This window comes from Peromyscus leucopus, chromosome 14 (assembly GCF_004664715.2).
Source record: "Peromyscus leucopus breed LL Stock chromosome 14, UCI_PerLeu_2.1, whole genome shotgun sequence".
Taxonomy (NCBI): Eukaryota; Metazoa; Chordata; class Mammalia; order Rodentia; family Cricetidae; genus Peromyscus; species Peromyscus leucopus.
This window is the reverse complement of record NC_051075.1, coordinates 69389777-69407039: the sequence shown is the minus strand read 5'-3', so window position 1 is coordinate 69407039 and position 17263 is coordinate 69389777. Positions and strand designations below refer to the sequence as shown.

Sequence of the window (17263 nt, the reverse complement as noted above, 5' to 3'; positions counted from 1 at the left end):
CCCTGTTCTGGGCACAGATGAAACTGAGGCTCAGTGATACAAAGTCGCTTGCCCAGTAAATGGCCCAGAAAGGAGCTCCCCCAAACACACACCCAGCCCAGCATAGAAACTACCCAGTCCTATCCAACTCTGAGTGGAACAGGAAAGAAAAAAATCAAAGAAAAGGAAAGAGCCCAAAGCAGGTTTATTCTTCCTTCAATAAATTTTATCTGGAATATCTTATAGTCGGGAGTTCTTGGCTTTCACCCAAAGGTCAGAAGTTATTGCCATTGTGCCCCATGGATAAGGTGGAAGAGAAACGTCTAGAAAGCTGCCTGTGTTCAGAGAAGGAGTCTGTGTGGACAGTCAGGGCTGTCCCGCAGGAGTGTCCAGGCCAGGGGCTGAGAACTAGAGGGAGTGAGGGGCAAGAGGACAACCTGGGCTCTGGTGGGCTGGAGGCAGCCTCCCTACTAGGAGCAGCATTCAAGCCGTGGGACCAGGGTCACAGGGTGCCTTGAAGCCATGGCTGGCCCCACCAGCCAGTGCCTCAGCCCCGCCGCAACGCCTGCAGCTGGTGAGCCACCTTCTCCAGCTCCGCCTCGATGGCTGACAGGCTCTCTAGCTCCTGGTCCTAGGAGGGAACAGACAGGGTCACTTGGGGCTGGCCCGTGTTGGAATCGCCAATGGCACAGTTCAGCCAGCCTGGCCCTGCTGTTTGTTGGCAGCTAGTCTCAGACAAGTGGCTTTGCATCAGAGCCCCAGGGGATGCGTCTACATCACAGGCAAAATGATGTCACCCAGCAATGCTGGGATGCTCTGGGGACCATTATGCCCAAGGCCCCCGTGGCCTCTTATCCAACCCCCATTTAATCCCTCTGGGTATATGGTTCCTTTTAGGACTCTGCCTCAGCCTGGATACCAGTGCTGGTTCCCGGGGCTTGATCTGTCTCCTACAGCCTCTGAACCTGCTGGACCAATGGTCAGGGCAACATCACTATGGACCTACCCAGGGCTGGGTTCTGACATTTGGTCCTGACCCTAGACTATTCCATGCTCTGGTCAGGATGGGCAGGGAAGCAGGAGGCCCTCCTCTGAGCCACTAAGTCTCAATTTTACTGCCCTGCCGAGGCAATGTCCGAAGGATACTGACAGTGGCTGCCCTGGAAATAGGGACTCTAGATCTTCTATCTTAGAGCAGCCCATGGAGTATGAGTTCTGTGTTGCTGAAGTTTCTAACAAGGCTACCCCCCACCTCACCCTGTCTATAACACCTGGGGTCCCTGCTCCTTCACTGCAGGATCCCTTTGTTCGTGAGTGAGAAGCTCTTATAGGTGGGTAAAGGGATTCTTAAAACTGCCCATCTTGTTCTGGGACCAGAGCTGGGGGGCGAGGAGCACAGTGCAGTTCATTTCACCCTTCTTCCACCTCCAAGAACAGATCTCCCTGCCAGTGCCCACTCCTAAGAGGAGCCCATGCTCTCAGATGTCAATGGGACCTTGCTCCAAGTCGGAAGATGGGCAGGACCTAAAGAAGGCCTCGGTGTGGGTGGGAAGAGCCTTGAGGTCAGGGCTGTGGGTAGAGCATGCTTCCCATAGAATCCCAACTCCCTCCAGAGCACTGGCTTAGCCAGGTCCCACCAAGGCCCCCTCCAGCTCAGGAGGCATCCCGCCTGCTGAGAAGCCCAGCTCCCATACCACTCTTGCAGCTGCCCAAGTGGCCTTGTGTAGATTGGGGGGTTGGAGGTCATGCTTCTGGTTATAATGAGGTGAACTAGAGAGACTCCATACCCCCATTTCAAAAATGGGGAAACTAATGAGACTCAGAGAGGCACAATGACCTGCCCAAGATCACACAGCCAGGACCAGGTGGAACCAAGTCTGCCAGTGCCTCCATGCCTCCCTGTCTACTTACGGAGGTTCAGCTAGCTCTGCCCTGCTATGCCATTGTGGGCTATACGTGAGTTTGAACCCAGGGGTAGGTACAACTGCGTTGCCTGGGAACTGGGAGGGCATTGCCCCCAACCAGACTGTCCCTTAGCATCCCTTCCCAGTTCCCAGGGCTACGGGTGCCCTGAGAGGCCCCAAACCAGTCTTGTCAAGCTCTCCATCCAAAGCACCATGCCTCACCTCCATCACCCCCGAGTCCTGCTCACACACCAGCAGAGGCAATGGCCCGGTAGCTCTATTAAACACCTGCTGTAAGCCTGTGTCCCCTATCGCAAGCCCATCTGAGTACCCCTCCAGGCTCCAGCTAAGGGAAACCATGTCCCCTCAGTGGGGAGGGGCTGCTGGGCACAGCTACCCTTGGCTATACCAACCTCTGCTCTGCGGTTGGCGCTGCCTTCCTCCTCCTTCTTTTCTTCAAAGTCACCTCGGGCCTCCACACTATCTTCTCTGGAAGATGGCCTCCAGCCCCGCCGTAGCTGAGGCCCGGGGTCCCTGAAGCCATAGGCCCGGGCCCGGAAAGGGAGCTTCATGGAGCGGTCAGGGTCATCCTCCCCCTCCAGCCGCTTCTCTGCTGTCAGCTCCTTGGCCAGCTGGTCCATCCTGCTCCATCGCTTGCCCTCCCAGTCTCTGGACAGACGCTCCTCTTCTTCTTCCTCCTGCTTATGCTCCAGCTCCTGGCTCTTCCTGCCTGGGAAGAGACCTTGGGGGGGCCCTGCCATCACATCTTCCCCATCTTCCTCCTGCTGAGAGTGCTCCGGCTGCCCCTTCCCCTTGGGTAACTGAGCTTCAGAAGCCCTGGTCTTTCCGCCTCCATCCACTGCCTGAGACTCCGACTGACCTGGAGCAGGTGGTGGTAAGAACAGGAAGTAAGTGAGGAAGGGCTGCCATGCCCCAAGATCCTCTGTGCAGCCACCTCTAAGGCCAAGCTCACCATTCAGGGTCCAGCCAGCCCCTCCATAGCAGCTGCACCCAGAGCACAGAGCAATCTTCATACTGTGCTTTGCTAGACCCTGCCCAAACTCCAAGAAGTGAGTTGGCAGACTCTCTGAACCTCACCCTGTCTTCTCTGCATTCTCCAAGCATCTCCCTTTCAAAGCCCCTCATCCCTCCCCGGTACAGAAGGGTGATTGTTGCTTGGTTTGGGAGACAGACAAACTGGCATCGCAGCTTTGATTACCACTTGGCTGTGTAGTCCTTGGCACATTACATGACCTCTCGGAGCCTGTTTGTTCCCCTGGACGGTGGGGATGACACCCATCTTTCAGGGTTGTTATGGAGGTGGTGTCTCCCTCTCTCAGACACATGACTTGAGGTCCTGTCGCCATACATACCCTCATCTTTCTGGATCTCCTCGTATTCGGGTTGGGAGCTGGATGCTTCAGTGGGGACCTCTTCAGGTCCAGCCTTCTCTCTAACCTCCTCTTCCTCCTCCTTTTCCTCCTCTTGCTTGGTTTTCCCGGCTTGCTGCTGGACACTCAGGCCTCTCTCACTGTCCCCCGTGGCCTGTGGGCCCATATGCTCCTGGTTGGGGAGGCTGGCTGGAGGCTGGGTGTTGGTGGCTGCATCCTCCCCAGGGGCCTGACTGTTCCCCATCATAGAGGACTTCTGCCCAGGCTCTGGAAAGGCCTGAGGCCTGGGTCCCTCGGTGGTTCCCTCAGAGCCACCTTGTTGCACCTCGTCAGAATCCTCTCTCTTCTCCACAGCTTCCTTAGAGGGAGCTTCTGTTACCGTGTCTGTGAACACAGAAGGACAGAGTCAAGCTGAGGACCCAGCTGCCCTCAGGGACTCCTGAGGCCAACTTCAAATCTGTCATCGTATATCTTGGCTTCCAGGAAGCCCACCCTAGAAGAAGGATTGGGGTCACCCTTTTCATATTTCACATTTCATTTCGGAGCTTGATATGAGACCATTTGAATTGGGCATCTTTAATTCTGCTTCACAAAACAGGATGTAATTTTGAAAGCAAAAATGGAACCCCAAATAAAATTAACATAATTTGAAGTGACCCCAGAAGACAGAACCCTGAACTGTAACCTAGGACAGCGGCTAGGCTGCAGTGTGATCTGGGGCAGATCATTAATCTTATTTTATGTGCCTTGGTGTGAGAGAGTCGGATCCCCTGGAACTGGAGTTACAGACAGCTGTGAGCTGCCTTGTGGGTGCTGGGAATTGAACCTGGGTCCTCCAGAAGAGCAGCCAGTGCTCTTAACCACTGAGCCATCTCTCCAGCCCTAAAAGATGTCTTCTTGCAGACAGGCTTCAAGAGTAAAAAATCCCTCCTGTTTCTGTCCGGCTGCTGAACAGAGCACCACCAGGGACATGCTACTGTCTACCAGGGCTTCAGGGTGCCCGGACCACAGAACTGAAGATGATGCTCAGAAAGCCAAGATACCTGTCATTGTTCAGACTCCTGTACACACACACACACACACACACACACACACACACACACACACACACACACACACTATTCCCTTCTCACAGCACCACAGTGATCAAGATACTCGTTCCCATGGGAGCGGTATGTGGGAGTCTGTGGAGCATGACAAGCTGCCACCAGGGTGACAATGCAGCTGATGTGGGGGTGCCCAACATACTTGTATATGTCCATTTGGCCCAGAGGATGACCCTGGACCATCTGCTGGGAACTGGCCTTTCTGTCCATTATGGACATAAAAATCCCAGTTCTGCAGTTTGTCTCACATATAGGATGGGGAGCTGGGTGACACTGCCCGAGGATGACCTCTTTAGCTTCAGGGCCAATGACCCAGGTCATTTTGTATTTAGAACCTGCTCCTCTGGACCCTTTTTTAACACCTTCAACTAAGGTGATACCTAGTTCCAGAAAGACAGAAGCAGGAGACAGGGCTGTGTGACAGGAGCCATGAGGTTGGCCCAGGGTTATTGCTGCCTCTGGAGCAGGGGACTGGTGTGGGAACAATTCAAAGGCTTTAGATAAGACAGCGCCAGGTCCAAATTCCAAGTTAGGTAGGAACCCTGTGCAAGGGAGTTAATCTTCTGGACCTCCGTTTCCCACATATAAAGGGAAGGGAATGCTACCTGCCTTCCTGCTCTGAAGAAGCAGCGCCCCCTGGGGACCACTGTTCCCCTTGCAGGCCCTTCCTCTCCTAGCTGGCCACACCCACCTGCTCCGTGCTTGGCCTCAGGGCTCTGATTCTCAAACACTTCTGAGAGCTCATCCTCGAAGCTGCTGTGTTGCTGCTGTGGCTTCTGCTGCTCCGCCTGCTGCTTTGGCTGCTGCTGGGCCCGCTCCTTGGCACCTGGTGGGAGGGGACAAGGGAAGGTCCCGTGCGGCCAAGCCCTGACACATCTGTCCATGACACTGTAGGCCTACCTCACCACTGTGAACAGCTTGTGTTCTTAGAGAGAGGCTGAGGGTACAGGCTCTCAGCTGGAGCCCATCAGGCCACACCACCCCTCTGACTCGGTGGTCCCAATGGGAGAGGAGAGAAAGCTCTCCTTGTACCTTAGAGAGCAATAAGGGCCCAAATGGAACAGAAGGTTCCCCAAGGCAGTAGGAAAACTGAGAAACCCTCAGGACCCATAGCCCTACAGCAGCCCCGGACTCCTCCTGGGTGCTCTTTATTCAAGAAACCCCACTTCTCTGGAGCCCCAAGTTTGGACCCCGGAGAAGGTGGATGCTATGCTTACCATTGAGCCCCGGGCTGTACCTACCCCATGGCCCAGAGTCCCTCTGCCTACATAACCCTGCGGCTGCTACCACTGCCACCCTGAGAATCCTGGAGCTGTGTCTGCATCAGGACACAGCTCTGTAGCTGTGGGGTCAACACAGGCTAGGAAGTTTGCCCAACCCAGCTACAGTGGGCTCCAGGCCTCCCCTGGCCACATGTCCTTGGCTCCGTGTCCTTGGGCAATGTGGGCTCCCCAAGGTTCAGATGCTCATCTATAAACAGACTCATGGTAGATGTTAAGGCAGAGGTCCCTGTGCAAGGGATACAAAATCCAAGAGGGAACAGTGATGATGACCATGATGGCTGAAGATACACCCGGTGCCCTCATAGTGGAAAACAACCGATGTGCACAGATGCTGTGTATTATTAGATACATATGTGTAAGGGTGTATAAAGTAGGGCACATTCCTCTCTAATAGTCTCTACTGAAATGGTTATTTAAGTGGAATATCCATCCAATATTTAATTTTAAAATTATCCTTAAAATATCTAATGTTTTTTAAAAAGCACTATCATGGAGACCTGGAACACCTGAGCTCCGGCCCTCCTCCAGCCCTAGCTACCCCCTGAGGAAAGCGGCCATGCTTCCGGGGTAGGACCACAGTGCCTTGCGCATGGACCTGGTACGTTGGGTGTGGTGGCACATGCTTGCAAGCCCAGCCCTCCAAAGGCTGAGGCAGGACAGGGTCAAGGGCAGTGTGAGTTACTCAATGAGAGCCTGTTTCAAAACAAAAGACGAAGATGGGAAGGACAACATCGATTATAACTACCCCAACGCCAGCCACTGTCCTCTGTATGCTAGGCATGGATTCTGGGCCTGGGGCTGTTCGGTTGGTGGAGTCTTTGCTTAGCACGCATGAAGCCCTGGGTTCCATCTGCAGCACCACATAAAACAGTGTAGTAGCCCACACCTGGAATTCCAGCACTCTGGTAGGGGAGGACTGGAAGATCTGAAGTTCAAGGGCAGCCTCAGTTACACAGTAAGTTTCAAGCCAGCCTGGGCTACATGAGATCCTGTCTCAAAAAAATAAAACGTGGAGGTTGGTGTTTATTACCAAGACAGACCAGCAAGTGAGAGAAAAAGGGCAAGCTACCTCAGGGAAGGAGGGTTGCGAGGGCTAAATTTTTGTTGTTTGTTTTTTGAGACAGGGTTTCTCTGTGTAATCCTGACTATCCTGGACCAGGCTGGCTTCAAACTCACAGAGATCCGCCTGCCTCTGCCTCCTGAGTGCTGGGATTAAAGGCGTGCGCCCTAGGGGTTAATTTTTGCTTGCTTTTTACCCAAATCTCTCCCCATCTTCACACACAGTTCACACTGCCCCAAAGGCCTCAGGGTGGTCTTGGTTTGAGTTGAGCAAAGGTGACAGATTCATGCACAAGGCACTGAGGTCCTACCTCACAAGCATGGCTACTTTCCTCAGGAGGCAGCCGGGGCAGAAGCAGAGCTGGAGCCCGGGCCCTCCAGGTCTCCAGGGCAGTGCTTCACCCTCCCTCAAACGAGAAGGCACTGGGGGTGATGATATGACCAGAGCTCCCATTGTGGCCCGCTGGCCAGCTTGCACACCCTCAATGCTGTGAGCCCTGGGCCTCAAACCCCTGTCTGAAAAGGGTCTGGGAAAAGTCACCTCTCAGCCCAAGACACCCGGTAAGTCTGCTCTGTGTTTAGGGGCAAGCATGGAGCAAAGAGTCACAAGGAAGCCAGAGCCTTCTCTCTCTGTGTGGTCTGCAGAGAAGAATCCTCCTGGCCTCCCTGGATGACTGCCCTCCAGAAGAGGCCGAGGAGTGTCAGCAGAATTGTCTCTGCTCTTAACAAGGTCTACTCACTGTGTGACCTTGGGGAAATCTCTCAGCCTCTCTGGGCCTTGATCTCTTTAACAGTCTGGACAATAGAGTCAAGTGGCATGAAGGACCCCACCTTTCTGCTCTGGAACTGAGCACCTGAGTATGCTCAGCTTCCACCCGGGTTCTCTCCTGCTCTCTTGCTACCTTTTCCCCCAGAATTATGTGCGGTGCTGAAATACCTTGGAGAGCCAGGTCTTGGAGTTCCTTCAGCAAATTCTGGTGTCGCAGAATGGAGAGGACCCTCTCATCTGAAGGGAGAAATCACAGGTACCAATGGCTTCCAGAGGACAGCCCCGGGAGAGATTAGCGTGGACATTTTCAGCTGAGCTCAAGCATTTATTCTGGAAACTCAGCACCAGAAGGCAGTGGCAAGCCTGCATCTTGGTAGAACACTGGAATTCCTCATTTCCAAGATGTAATCACCTCCCTACTGCAGCAGAAAGGTCACCTGCTGGCTCTGTACCCAGTCTCCTGGGAAGGGCTGCGGACCTCAGGCTCAGGTGAGTGTGTATATACTCCACACTGCCTGCCCCATCTGTTCCTCCTGACATCCTTCCTCATTTTCTACCTGTCCATCACCAGTGCTCTCATGGGCTAGACAAACTGGACTTGAAAAGATGTGGTCCTTCTCAGGCCCACGTAACACCCTCTTATTCATCCCAGATCCAGAGAATGGCTACCGATGTCAGCGGGACTCCAGACCCTAGGAACAAAGCACCCAGAACCCTGATCCACAGGGTGCCCAGTCTTGCTGTTCCAGCCCCTTCATTCTGCCCAGGCTTCTGACTAACTGCCATATGTCCCCTCGGAGAGTTGACACGCTTTAGGATCAGTTCCAGGAGCTGTCACCTCTTCATGTGTGTTCCCCAGATTCCTGCACAGACCAGGGCACTGGGGCAATGACTTCTGGGTGAGATGGTTAGTCCTGTCAAGAACCACCCACCGCCATCCTGGCCTCCCAGTCCCTCCTCCAGCCTCCGGCTCCTACCTCCTTGGAGGGTCTCCAGACACTCAGGGCTGACAGGCACGGGGCTGGGTTTGGACAGTGAATCAGAGATGACCTCCACGACACACTTCATCACCTAGGAGACAGCAAGGCAGGCTGTGGCTGGTACAAACATGGAGCTCAGCCCCCGAGGTGCCAGGGCAACTTTCCCAGGAGGGCAGAAGAGCATTTATGTTGTTTGCAAGAGGCCCTGGGGCCTTAACCAGACCTCACAGAGCTATAGAAACAGAACGCGCGCGCGCGCGCACACACACACACACACACACATATACACACACACACAAAAACAAAACAAAAAACAAAAAAACACACAACAAAAAAAACAAAACACAAACAACACACACACACACACACATATACACACACACACACACACACACTATGGGCCAAATCAATCACACGGGCATACCAATAGGTGCCTCAAGGGGACCACTGCTGAGGAAGGGCGGGAGTAGAGTATGTGCCTACCATCTTCTCACTCTTTGAGTAGTTTTCTAAGGATGGTGCTACCTCTGAGACCTAAGAGGACCTCTTGGGGTCCTGCAGATTCCAAAGGATCAGCTCCTCCAAGATGTCCTCCAGGCTGTCCAGTGAAGAACACAAACCCACCTGGACTTGAACTTGCCAGAAACAGGACCACCTCCCATTCTACAGCCACACTGTGTAGCTCCACACTGTACCGTGAGAAGAACTCCCAGCTGGATGTGGGATACCAACTAGTGACATCTCAATGCTCACTCCAGACCAAGATGAATCTCTGAATGTTTTATCTAGTCCGGTGAGGTGCAGCAGGCAGTGAGGCACCTGGCAGAGAGCTGACCTCTGAAGACAGTGCCACCAATGGGTGGTGTGCTAGCTGTGTGATCTTGAGCAAGTGGCTTAGTCTCTCTGGGCCTCGGCTTCCTCATGTATAAAGCAAGGATGAGATGCACACCCAATGGAAAACACTCCATCCAATGTGAAGTGCCACACACGCTCAGGGAGGGACTCACAACATCACACCTGTTTCGACAGCCTGCAGCTGGGTGGAGGAGCAGGAGGTGCCAGACATGAGTCAGGCAACACTGGCAGGGAGCGAAGGTGTGGGAGGCTATGTCTATGGGATGTGGAGACATCCAACCCATGGTTCCAGGATAACAAGCTGGCAAAGGCTGTCAAGGTGTATAGTCAAAACAATCTCCAAGGGAACATGCAGGTCGTCCCAACTGCTGATGCCTCTGATCCCTGCTACCATGCTATGGTGGTGGGAGCAGATTTGGCAAGCAGCTCCTAGGAACATGTACCCTTTCTCCCCAACACCAGACTTTGCATAGAGAATACCAGACAAGCATCAGCCTTTGAGGGCAGACACCAGGAGACAGGAGTTTAGTAGTGGTCTCAAGAATGCTTGGAAACTGGGCGTTGTGGTGCACATCTTTAATCCCAGCCCTCAGGAGGCAGAGGCAGGTGGATCTCTCGCAGTTTGAGGCCAGCCTGGTCTGCATAATGAGTGCCAGGACAGTCAGGGCTACATAGAGAGATCCTGTCTCGAGAAAGAAAGAAAGAAAGAAAGAAAGAAAGAAAGAAAGAAAGAAAGAAAGAAAAAAAAAAAAAAAAAAAAAAAAAAAAAAAAAAAAAAAAAAAAAAAAAAAAAAAAAAAAAAAGAAAAGAAAGAAAGAAAGAAAGAAAGAAAGAAAGAAAGAAAGAAAGAAGGAAAGAAAAGAAAAAATGAACAATAAAGAAAGGAAAGAGAAAAGAATGATGGGGAGATAAAAAGGAAGGCTCTAGGAAAATCACTGAGGGTCTACTAGGTGCCTGTGGCTTCACCCATGAATCCTACTCCTTCTTCATCAGGATAAAGCGACACTTCGAGAAGTTGGATTTTCCAAGGTTGCTCAGCTAGAATGAGTCTGAAAAGTGAAATGCTGGCCCGTGTACAGTTGACAACAAATAAACAAGAAAATACAACTGAACGAATGAGTGGAGAGCATTTGGTGCCTTTGGTTTTTAACGGTGGCCCCTCACAGAAGACAGACCTCAGAACACGGAGAACAGAACTCTCTGATGCTCCGATAGAGACATCCAGATCCTGGGAGAACAGCCCTGGTTCTGATGGGAACAGAGTCCAAGGATTTGGTATGGCTTGTTTCTCACTGCCAGAGGAAGCCCTGGGCAGAGGGGGGAGGCAGAGGGAGGAGATAGAGAGGGGAGGCAGAGGGGGGAGGTAGAGGGGAGGCAGAGGGGGGAGGTAGAGGGGAGGCAGAGGGGGGAGTAGAGGAGTGGCGAGGGGAGGGCAGAGCCAGGCAGGTCTGTGGACACTCAGGACAGGAGAAGCTATGGTCCTGGCTCAGACCAGTGCCCCTGGTCCCAGGTCCCAGCAGGAGAGTCAGGGCCCCTTGGGAAGTCACTGCAGCCGGACAGCAGGGGAAGCAAGAGATCTTTGATGTCCTTCTTGTGTAAGCTGTCCCCAGCTCAGCTGCTGCAGTGCTGGCTTTGGCTCTATGCCAGACTCCCTCCTGCAGCTGCCCAAGGTCTGGCCAGAAGGTGCCCACAGGGCATCTCCCTCTCCCAGGGTACCCCAACATTCCTTCTTACCTTAGTGTCCCCTTTTGTCATAGGACTGTTCACAGGGAGGGCAAAGACTGGAAAGAGGGAGACAGAAACAGAGAGAGTGAGTGAGTGAGAGAGACTGCTAACTGGGGTTATTTCTCTGCATCCAGGGAAGCATAGTCCTTCCCTATGGGGCAGGGAGGGGCACTCAGTCTCCCAATGCTCTCCCTCAAACTGATCCCCACCCCAAACCCAAATAAGTCGCCAGCACTGATTCCTGCTTCCCTTCCATGCTGCCCCAGGGGGTGGCCCTCAGAAGCTGCACTGAAGAGCCTCAACCCTTCCCCACGGGAGGAGGGTACGTGCAGAGCTGAAATCAAGTTCAATGCGAATAAGACCAGCCATGTAGTGGGTCTCGGGTAGGCAGGAACAGAGGCAGGCAAGGAAAGAAACCCCAGAAGTGGTGGCAAAGAGCTGGGGTGAGGGAAGAGATCAAGGGCAGACTGGCGGGTGGAAGGACTGGAGAGGGTTTGGGGAGCCAGCAGCAGTCCCCTATCTCCCCCAGTGACCTTGGTCGGCGCAGAGCCCAGCACGGTGGATGATGCGTGGAGGGTGGGGGATAGAGGGAGCTGCCCCGCGGGGTTAGGTTGGGCTCCGCAGCCCCTCCGGGTGTGGTGGGAGACCGGGAGACCGGAGGCCACATGGGTCTAGCAGCTAGACGCTAACGCGAGCCCTGGGTGCTGTCCGTGGTGCTGAATCCCAGGGCTTTGCAAGGGACCTGGGGTAGGAGAGGGGACCCCACTGCCAAGCCCAGAGCCGCTCACCTTGCCCGGCGCACAGCAGAAGCGCCAGGAGCGCGGCGGAGCGCATGGCGAGCTGGGTGGTGCGGGAAGTGTGGACGAACTGCGGCAGGAGGATGGTAGGAGTGGCTCTATGATCTGTCCACTCGAGCTCTGCCCCAGCGGGAGCACTGCGGTAGCGGCGGCGGCGGCGGCGGTGGCGGCAGCAGTAGCAGCAGCAACGCTATGCTCTCTTTTATACACACATACACACACACACACACACACACACACACACACACACACACACACGCACGCACACGCGCACACACCCAGGAAATTACGTCATAGGACCGCCCTCTGCGCCCCTTTCCCACCTTCGGTTCCGCTCCACCTCCAGCCTCACCTCAGGCTGCCTCCACCCTGCTCCTAGCTGGTGGCATTGAAGAGTCCCCGGCTTCCGGAGGGGCCCAGCTGACTGTCCACCTGTCAACTTGATGTGTACCCGTGGACAAGTCACTCCTGTCTCTGAACCTCGCCTTCCTCCCCTATTCACCAAGGTTCCTGTACCTCTCCAGACTGCTGAGTTCTCCTCTACTTAGCGTACTTTCCTCTTGATTTCACTGGCTGGAGGCATGCTCACATTTCAGAACTCCCTGGAATATCCGGAGAGTCTCGATGAAGCCTCCTGACCCCTGCCTGAGTGAGGGAGGCCTCTCTAGCAACCCAGTTTTGTGCCTCACATTCTGTCACTGTGTGTATGTATTTGTTATTTGATAGTGGCTAGTGGTCACTGCTTTCACAGTGCTGAGAGCTCCTCACTGACAGCCAGTGATTTCACACTTGTCCCATGTATGGATTGAAGGTTCAGCCCACATCTGGGTGGGTCTTGGGCTCACAGCTCTCGAGAGGCAAATGAGAAGGCAGTGGGAGGCAGTTTTCACCATCAAGCTAAAACGAAAGTGGTCCATCCTAGTCTAGCACTTCAGGGACACCTGTTTCCAACCAGCCTTGCCTCTTCTTAAATGTTCTTAAAACCTGGATATTTGGGGTGCAAGTGTAGATATCTGTTGCTTTTAGACAAAGAGAGCAAAAGCCAATCTCACGTGCCCAAAGAGGAAATTGAGACTCAGAAATGGATAGTCCCATGGCCTGACTCACACAGCACGTCCACAGTGGGGCAGAAGGAGAGGCAAGTCTTTGCGGCTTCCTGTGTAGACAAGGCCGCCTCCTTCCTGAGATTTCGGGTAATGGTGTTAGAGTTGTGGGTTGCTGCCAGCCCTCCTCCACTGGCTCAGTGGCCTGGTAGGGGCTCATGAGCATGGACTCTTTTGTTTTTGTTTTTCAAAATAGGGCTTCTCTGTGCAGTGCCGGCTGTCCTGGAACTTGCTTTGTAGACCAGGCTGGCCTCAAACTCACGAAGAGTTTGTTTGCTTCTGCCTCCCAAGGGCTGGGATTAAATGAATGCACAACCACTGCCTGGCCAAGCATGGACTCTTTTTCATTAGTTCCTTTAGGGTCATTTGGAACTGAGCCAGAGACGTTTTGTTATCCACCAAACACTCATTGAGCACCTACTATGCTCTATGTTCAATGCCTGGAATATGCTAATGTGGAAGGAAGGTCAGAATTCTGCCTTCTTGGAGCTTTGCTAAACTGAAGAGACAGACAATGAGCAATGAGCCATAACAACAAAACACACGAGATAGTAAGTTAGAAGGCTGTGGTGGCGATGGAGAAAAAGAGAGCTCTGAGCAGGGTGAGAAGCCTTGGAATAACAGGCCGGTCAGCTTCCTGATGGTGGCAACTTGAATAAGGACTGGGAGGAACTGAGAGAGATGTATAACGCGTGGAAGAACATTCTAGGGAGAATGGACAGCTTGTGCAAAAGCCCTGGGGCAGCCAAGTACCCAGAAGGTGTGAGGCAGAGAAGAAAAATAAAGCCAATGTGACTAGAAGGGAACAAGCCCCGCAGTTGGAGGCAGGGCAGAGGGGAGACAGTGTTGAGCAGAGTGTGTGTGTGTGTGTGTGTGTGTGTGTGTGTGTGTGAGAGAGAGAGAGAGAGAGAGAGAGAGAGAGAGAGAGAGAGAGAGATGTGGAAACTCTTACAAACTTGGTTTTCTTTCTGAGGGAAAGGAAGTCATCAGAAGAGTGGAATAGAAGGCACCAGGGGCTGTGGTATTACACCGGATGGAGCCAGTTTCTGCAGCCCTGACACCCTCCCACCCTCATCCCGCAAGCTGCCCTTGGTGACTAATGAAGCCCCTTGAGTAGCATCTGATCCTAGATAATGCTGGGCCTCTCTCCGACTATGGCTCAGGGTGTCTTCATGCTGACAGGCTCTGTCAGAGGTCCTGGGAGGAACAACCCTGCCAATACCCCAGGGAACCTAGCAGCTGCTTATCTGGCAGTAGGCTCTGGCATTGGGCAGAATCAACACACTCTGGGCCTTGCTTACAAAGTCATATTTTCCAAACACACAGCCTCACCAAGCCCCTTATCAGGCCTCTGGGTGGAAAAGCCCTGTTGCCTGGCAATGAGGCTTTATCTGTGAGGTGTGCACCAAGGACTGTGCGAGGTAGTTTCATTAGATCTCCTCCCATCTGCCTCTGCAAACAGCCCTGGGGGCCTCCAATTAAGGGTGTGCTTTCTTTCTTTGTTAAATGTTTACTTTCCTCTAATAAAGGTCTCCTCAGCCTGGGTGGGGGTGGCAGACGGAAGTGCCTCATATCCCAAACCCTGGACCCTGAGGTTGGTTCAATGAGGACGTTGAGCAAGAAGAGCCAAACCTGGGAAAGCTTAGAGGCTTTTGGAATCTTCCCTCCACCCTGCTCCCTCCCCAGCTTCCCAGTTCCTTTGCCCACAGCTTCCCAGGCAGCCATCACCCTCTGGAGCACACAGTGTCTTCTAGGGTGATACAGCTAGATTATGGACTTCTGCAGCCAATCGGAATCCTCTATTGGGGACTCCTCATGGGTCCACAAGTGGGCAATGTGGGTGGGACTGTGCTTTGACATGTAATCCCCAAGCCACATTGCAGGATTTCTTTGGAGCACGTGGCGCCAATCCCAGGAGTGGGCTAGGAGGCTGGGCCACGATGGTCGCTGTCCTCGGTGCTGAAATCTCGTTCCTCCTTGACGGCCAGGCTTTGGTTGGAAACTTACCTAACAAATTGCAGGGGTCAGAGTGTTAAGATACTATGTTCTTCCAATGGCTTAAACTTTAAACAAATAAATAACCATTATATAATAATTAGGAATACATTTTTTCTAAAAAACAATTTGTGAAGTTTTATAAAATTCCCAACAATTGGTTATTTTTCACCTCTGAGAAACAGAAGCCTAGAAGAGTGATCCTCTCTCCTCATCACGTCCCTTACAGCGATGCTTTATGGTCTAAAGACCCTGCTTTCTCTACAAGAGAGTTATTGGTACTTTTGGGAGATCGTAGCCCATGTAGCCCAGGCTGGCCCCAGACTTGCTGTATAGTAGAAGTCAGCCTTGAACACCTGATCCTCATACCTCCACCTCAAATCTAGAATTACAGATGTGTGCCACCTTGTCCTCTTCCCCTGTGTTCACTCTAGTAGTCAAAGCTTCTAGGCTTTCACTAAGATCTTCCATCTATTTTGAGTTGGGTTTTTGTACAGAGTGAGAGGTAGGGCTCTAGTTTCAGTCTTCTACATCTGAGTGTCCTGCCTTCCCAGCACTGTTGGTGAAGGAGACTGTTTCAGTCTCCAACAGATGTGCATGGGTGCATAGATTTTTTTCCTGAGTTATCTATTTTATTCTGTTTGTCTATGAGTCCATTTTGATGTGAGTACCATGTTAATTTAGTTACTGTAGCTCTGTAGGTTGTTGTTGTTGTCATGGTTGAGACAGGGTCTTCCCATGTGGTTCAGGCTGCTTTGAATTCAAGACCTTCCCATTTCAGGTTCCCAAGTGCAGGGATTATAAGCACTTATAATGCACATCTGGTTGCATTAGCATCTTTTTGCATCATTTAAAAAACATTGTCCCAGCTCTACCTCATACTAGCTAGATGACTTTTAACAAATCAATTCACACCATTGATTTTTTCCCCTTTAAAATGGTGAGAAGAGCGGGATATGTAATTACAGCACCTGTAGTGCTGAAGAAAGAGGATCATGAGTTTGACGCCATCTTGGGTTACATAGTGAGACTCTGTCTTGTCTTTAATTAGTTAGATTAACTGACTAATTAGTTGATAAACTAGTAGAAGCAATGAAAGAGATTTAAACTGGATTATCTCCAGATTCCTTTCTTTAGTGACATGTGCCCTCTGGTTCCCTGGTCCCGCTTCCCACACCTCCATGAGTCCTTCTCCTAAGCTCTCCACAATAAGCCAGAAAATCTGGGGGACTTAAGAGATGGCTCAGCAGTTAAAAGAGCTTACCAGGGCTGAGCATGGTGGCCACACCTTTAATCCCAGCACTCAGGAGGCAGAGGCAGGCGGATCTCTGTGAGGTCCAGGCCAGACTAGTCTACAGGAAATCCAGGACTAAATAGAGAGATCTATCTCAAAAACGAGATATATACATATACATATATATACACACATATATATGTATGTATGTATATATACATATATATATAGAGAGAGAGAGAATAGAGAGAGCACTTACTACTCTTACCAAAGACATTGGTTCTTCTGTAATCCTAGGTTTAAGGGATCTGAGCCTCCTTTTCTCCATGGGCTCCTTCACACATATAATGCTCATCAACTCAGACACAAACACATCAGTAAGATTAGTAAATAAATTCTCATTAAAAAAAGAATCCCACATCATATCAAAAGTTGGTTTCTTGTGGATGCCTTACTTCTAGTTGCTAAGAATGTTGGGAGAGCTTTGCCATGACAACCACACCCATCTTACAAGACCACCCAAACACTTATTCTTCTGTGCTTCTACAGAGAGGTCATGCAGATTTTCCTCCCGAAAGCAGGAAGCTTGGGACAACAAAGTCTACTGAGTTAACCTTAGAACTGGGGAGCCTGCTACCTTGGAGGGCCCCAGAAAGCTTCAGCTGCTGTCACCCTTGTTGAGGGAACCAGAAGAAGCCAACTGCTCCTCCCCCTCAGCTCTAGCACACATGGTTCAGGTCTAGTGGTGAGATAGGGGAGCTCAGAACCCTAATCCTGGCACCCTGCTCATGAGTCAATGAATACTAATAAATAGCACATACTAAAGCTGACTGGGGACAGTGGCAATGAGAAGTTAATTAACATTTAGTGCAAAAGGAAACCAGAGTCTCCTTTGTCCTGGAATCACAGGCCTGGAAAGGACCTTGAGAGGTCACCTCTCTCCTATAGTTCTCTCATAGCAAGAAGAGAGAATGAGAGCACACACAGAGAACTCTGGGGCTCTCTGAGCCCCACCCCAAATCCCAGCTAATTCCAGACTGGGGAGAGGCTTGGGGCCCAGGGGTTGCAATGAGTGAGGCCCAC

General features: G+C 52.0%; 1 protein-coding gene across 1 annotated transcript; it reads right to left on the bottom strand.

The window, feature by feature from the left end:
* Positions 1 to 165: 165 nt before the first annotated feature.
* Chga (chromogranin A) lies at positions 166 to 12081 on the bottom strand. Its single transcript, XM_028888302.2, has 8 exons — positions 11840 to 12081; positions 11061 to 11107; positions 8469 to 8562; positions 7660 to 7728; positions 5072 to 5206; positions 3257 to 3658; positions 2297 to 2763; positions 166 to 610 (listed from the first exon to the last, which is right to left on the bottom strand). The coding sequence occupies exons 1-8, from the start codon at positions 11883 to 11885 to the stop codon at positions 527 to 529; spliced, it is 1344 nt and encodes a 447-aa protein (XP_028744135.1). The 5' UTR covers positions 11886 to 12081; the 3' UTR covers positions 166 to 526.
* Positions 12082 to 17263: the final 5182 nt, after the last annotated feature.

Coding starts and splice junctions, on each gene's coding strand:
- Chga (XM_028888302.2), bottom strand. CDS start 11,885: ATGCGCTCCGCCGCGCTCCTGGCGCTTCTGCTGTGCGCCGGGCAAG. Junction 7,729..8,468: donor TCTGGAGACCCTCCAAGGAG/GTAGGAGCCGGA, acceptor TTCTCCCTTCAG/ATGAGAGGGTCCTCTCCATT. Junction 2,764..3,256: donor GGAGATCCAGAAAGATGAGG/GTATGTATGGCG, acceptor CACCTGCTCCAG/GTCAGTCGGAGTCTCAGGCA.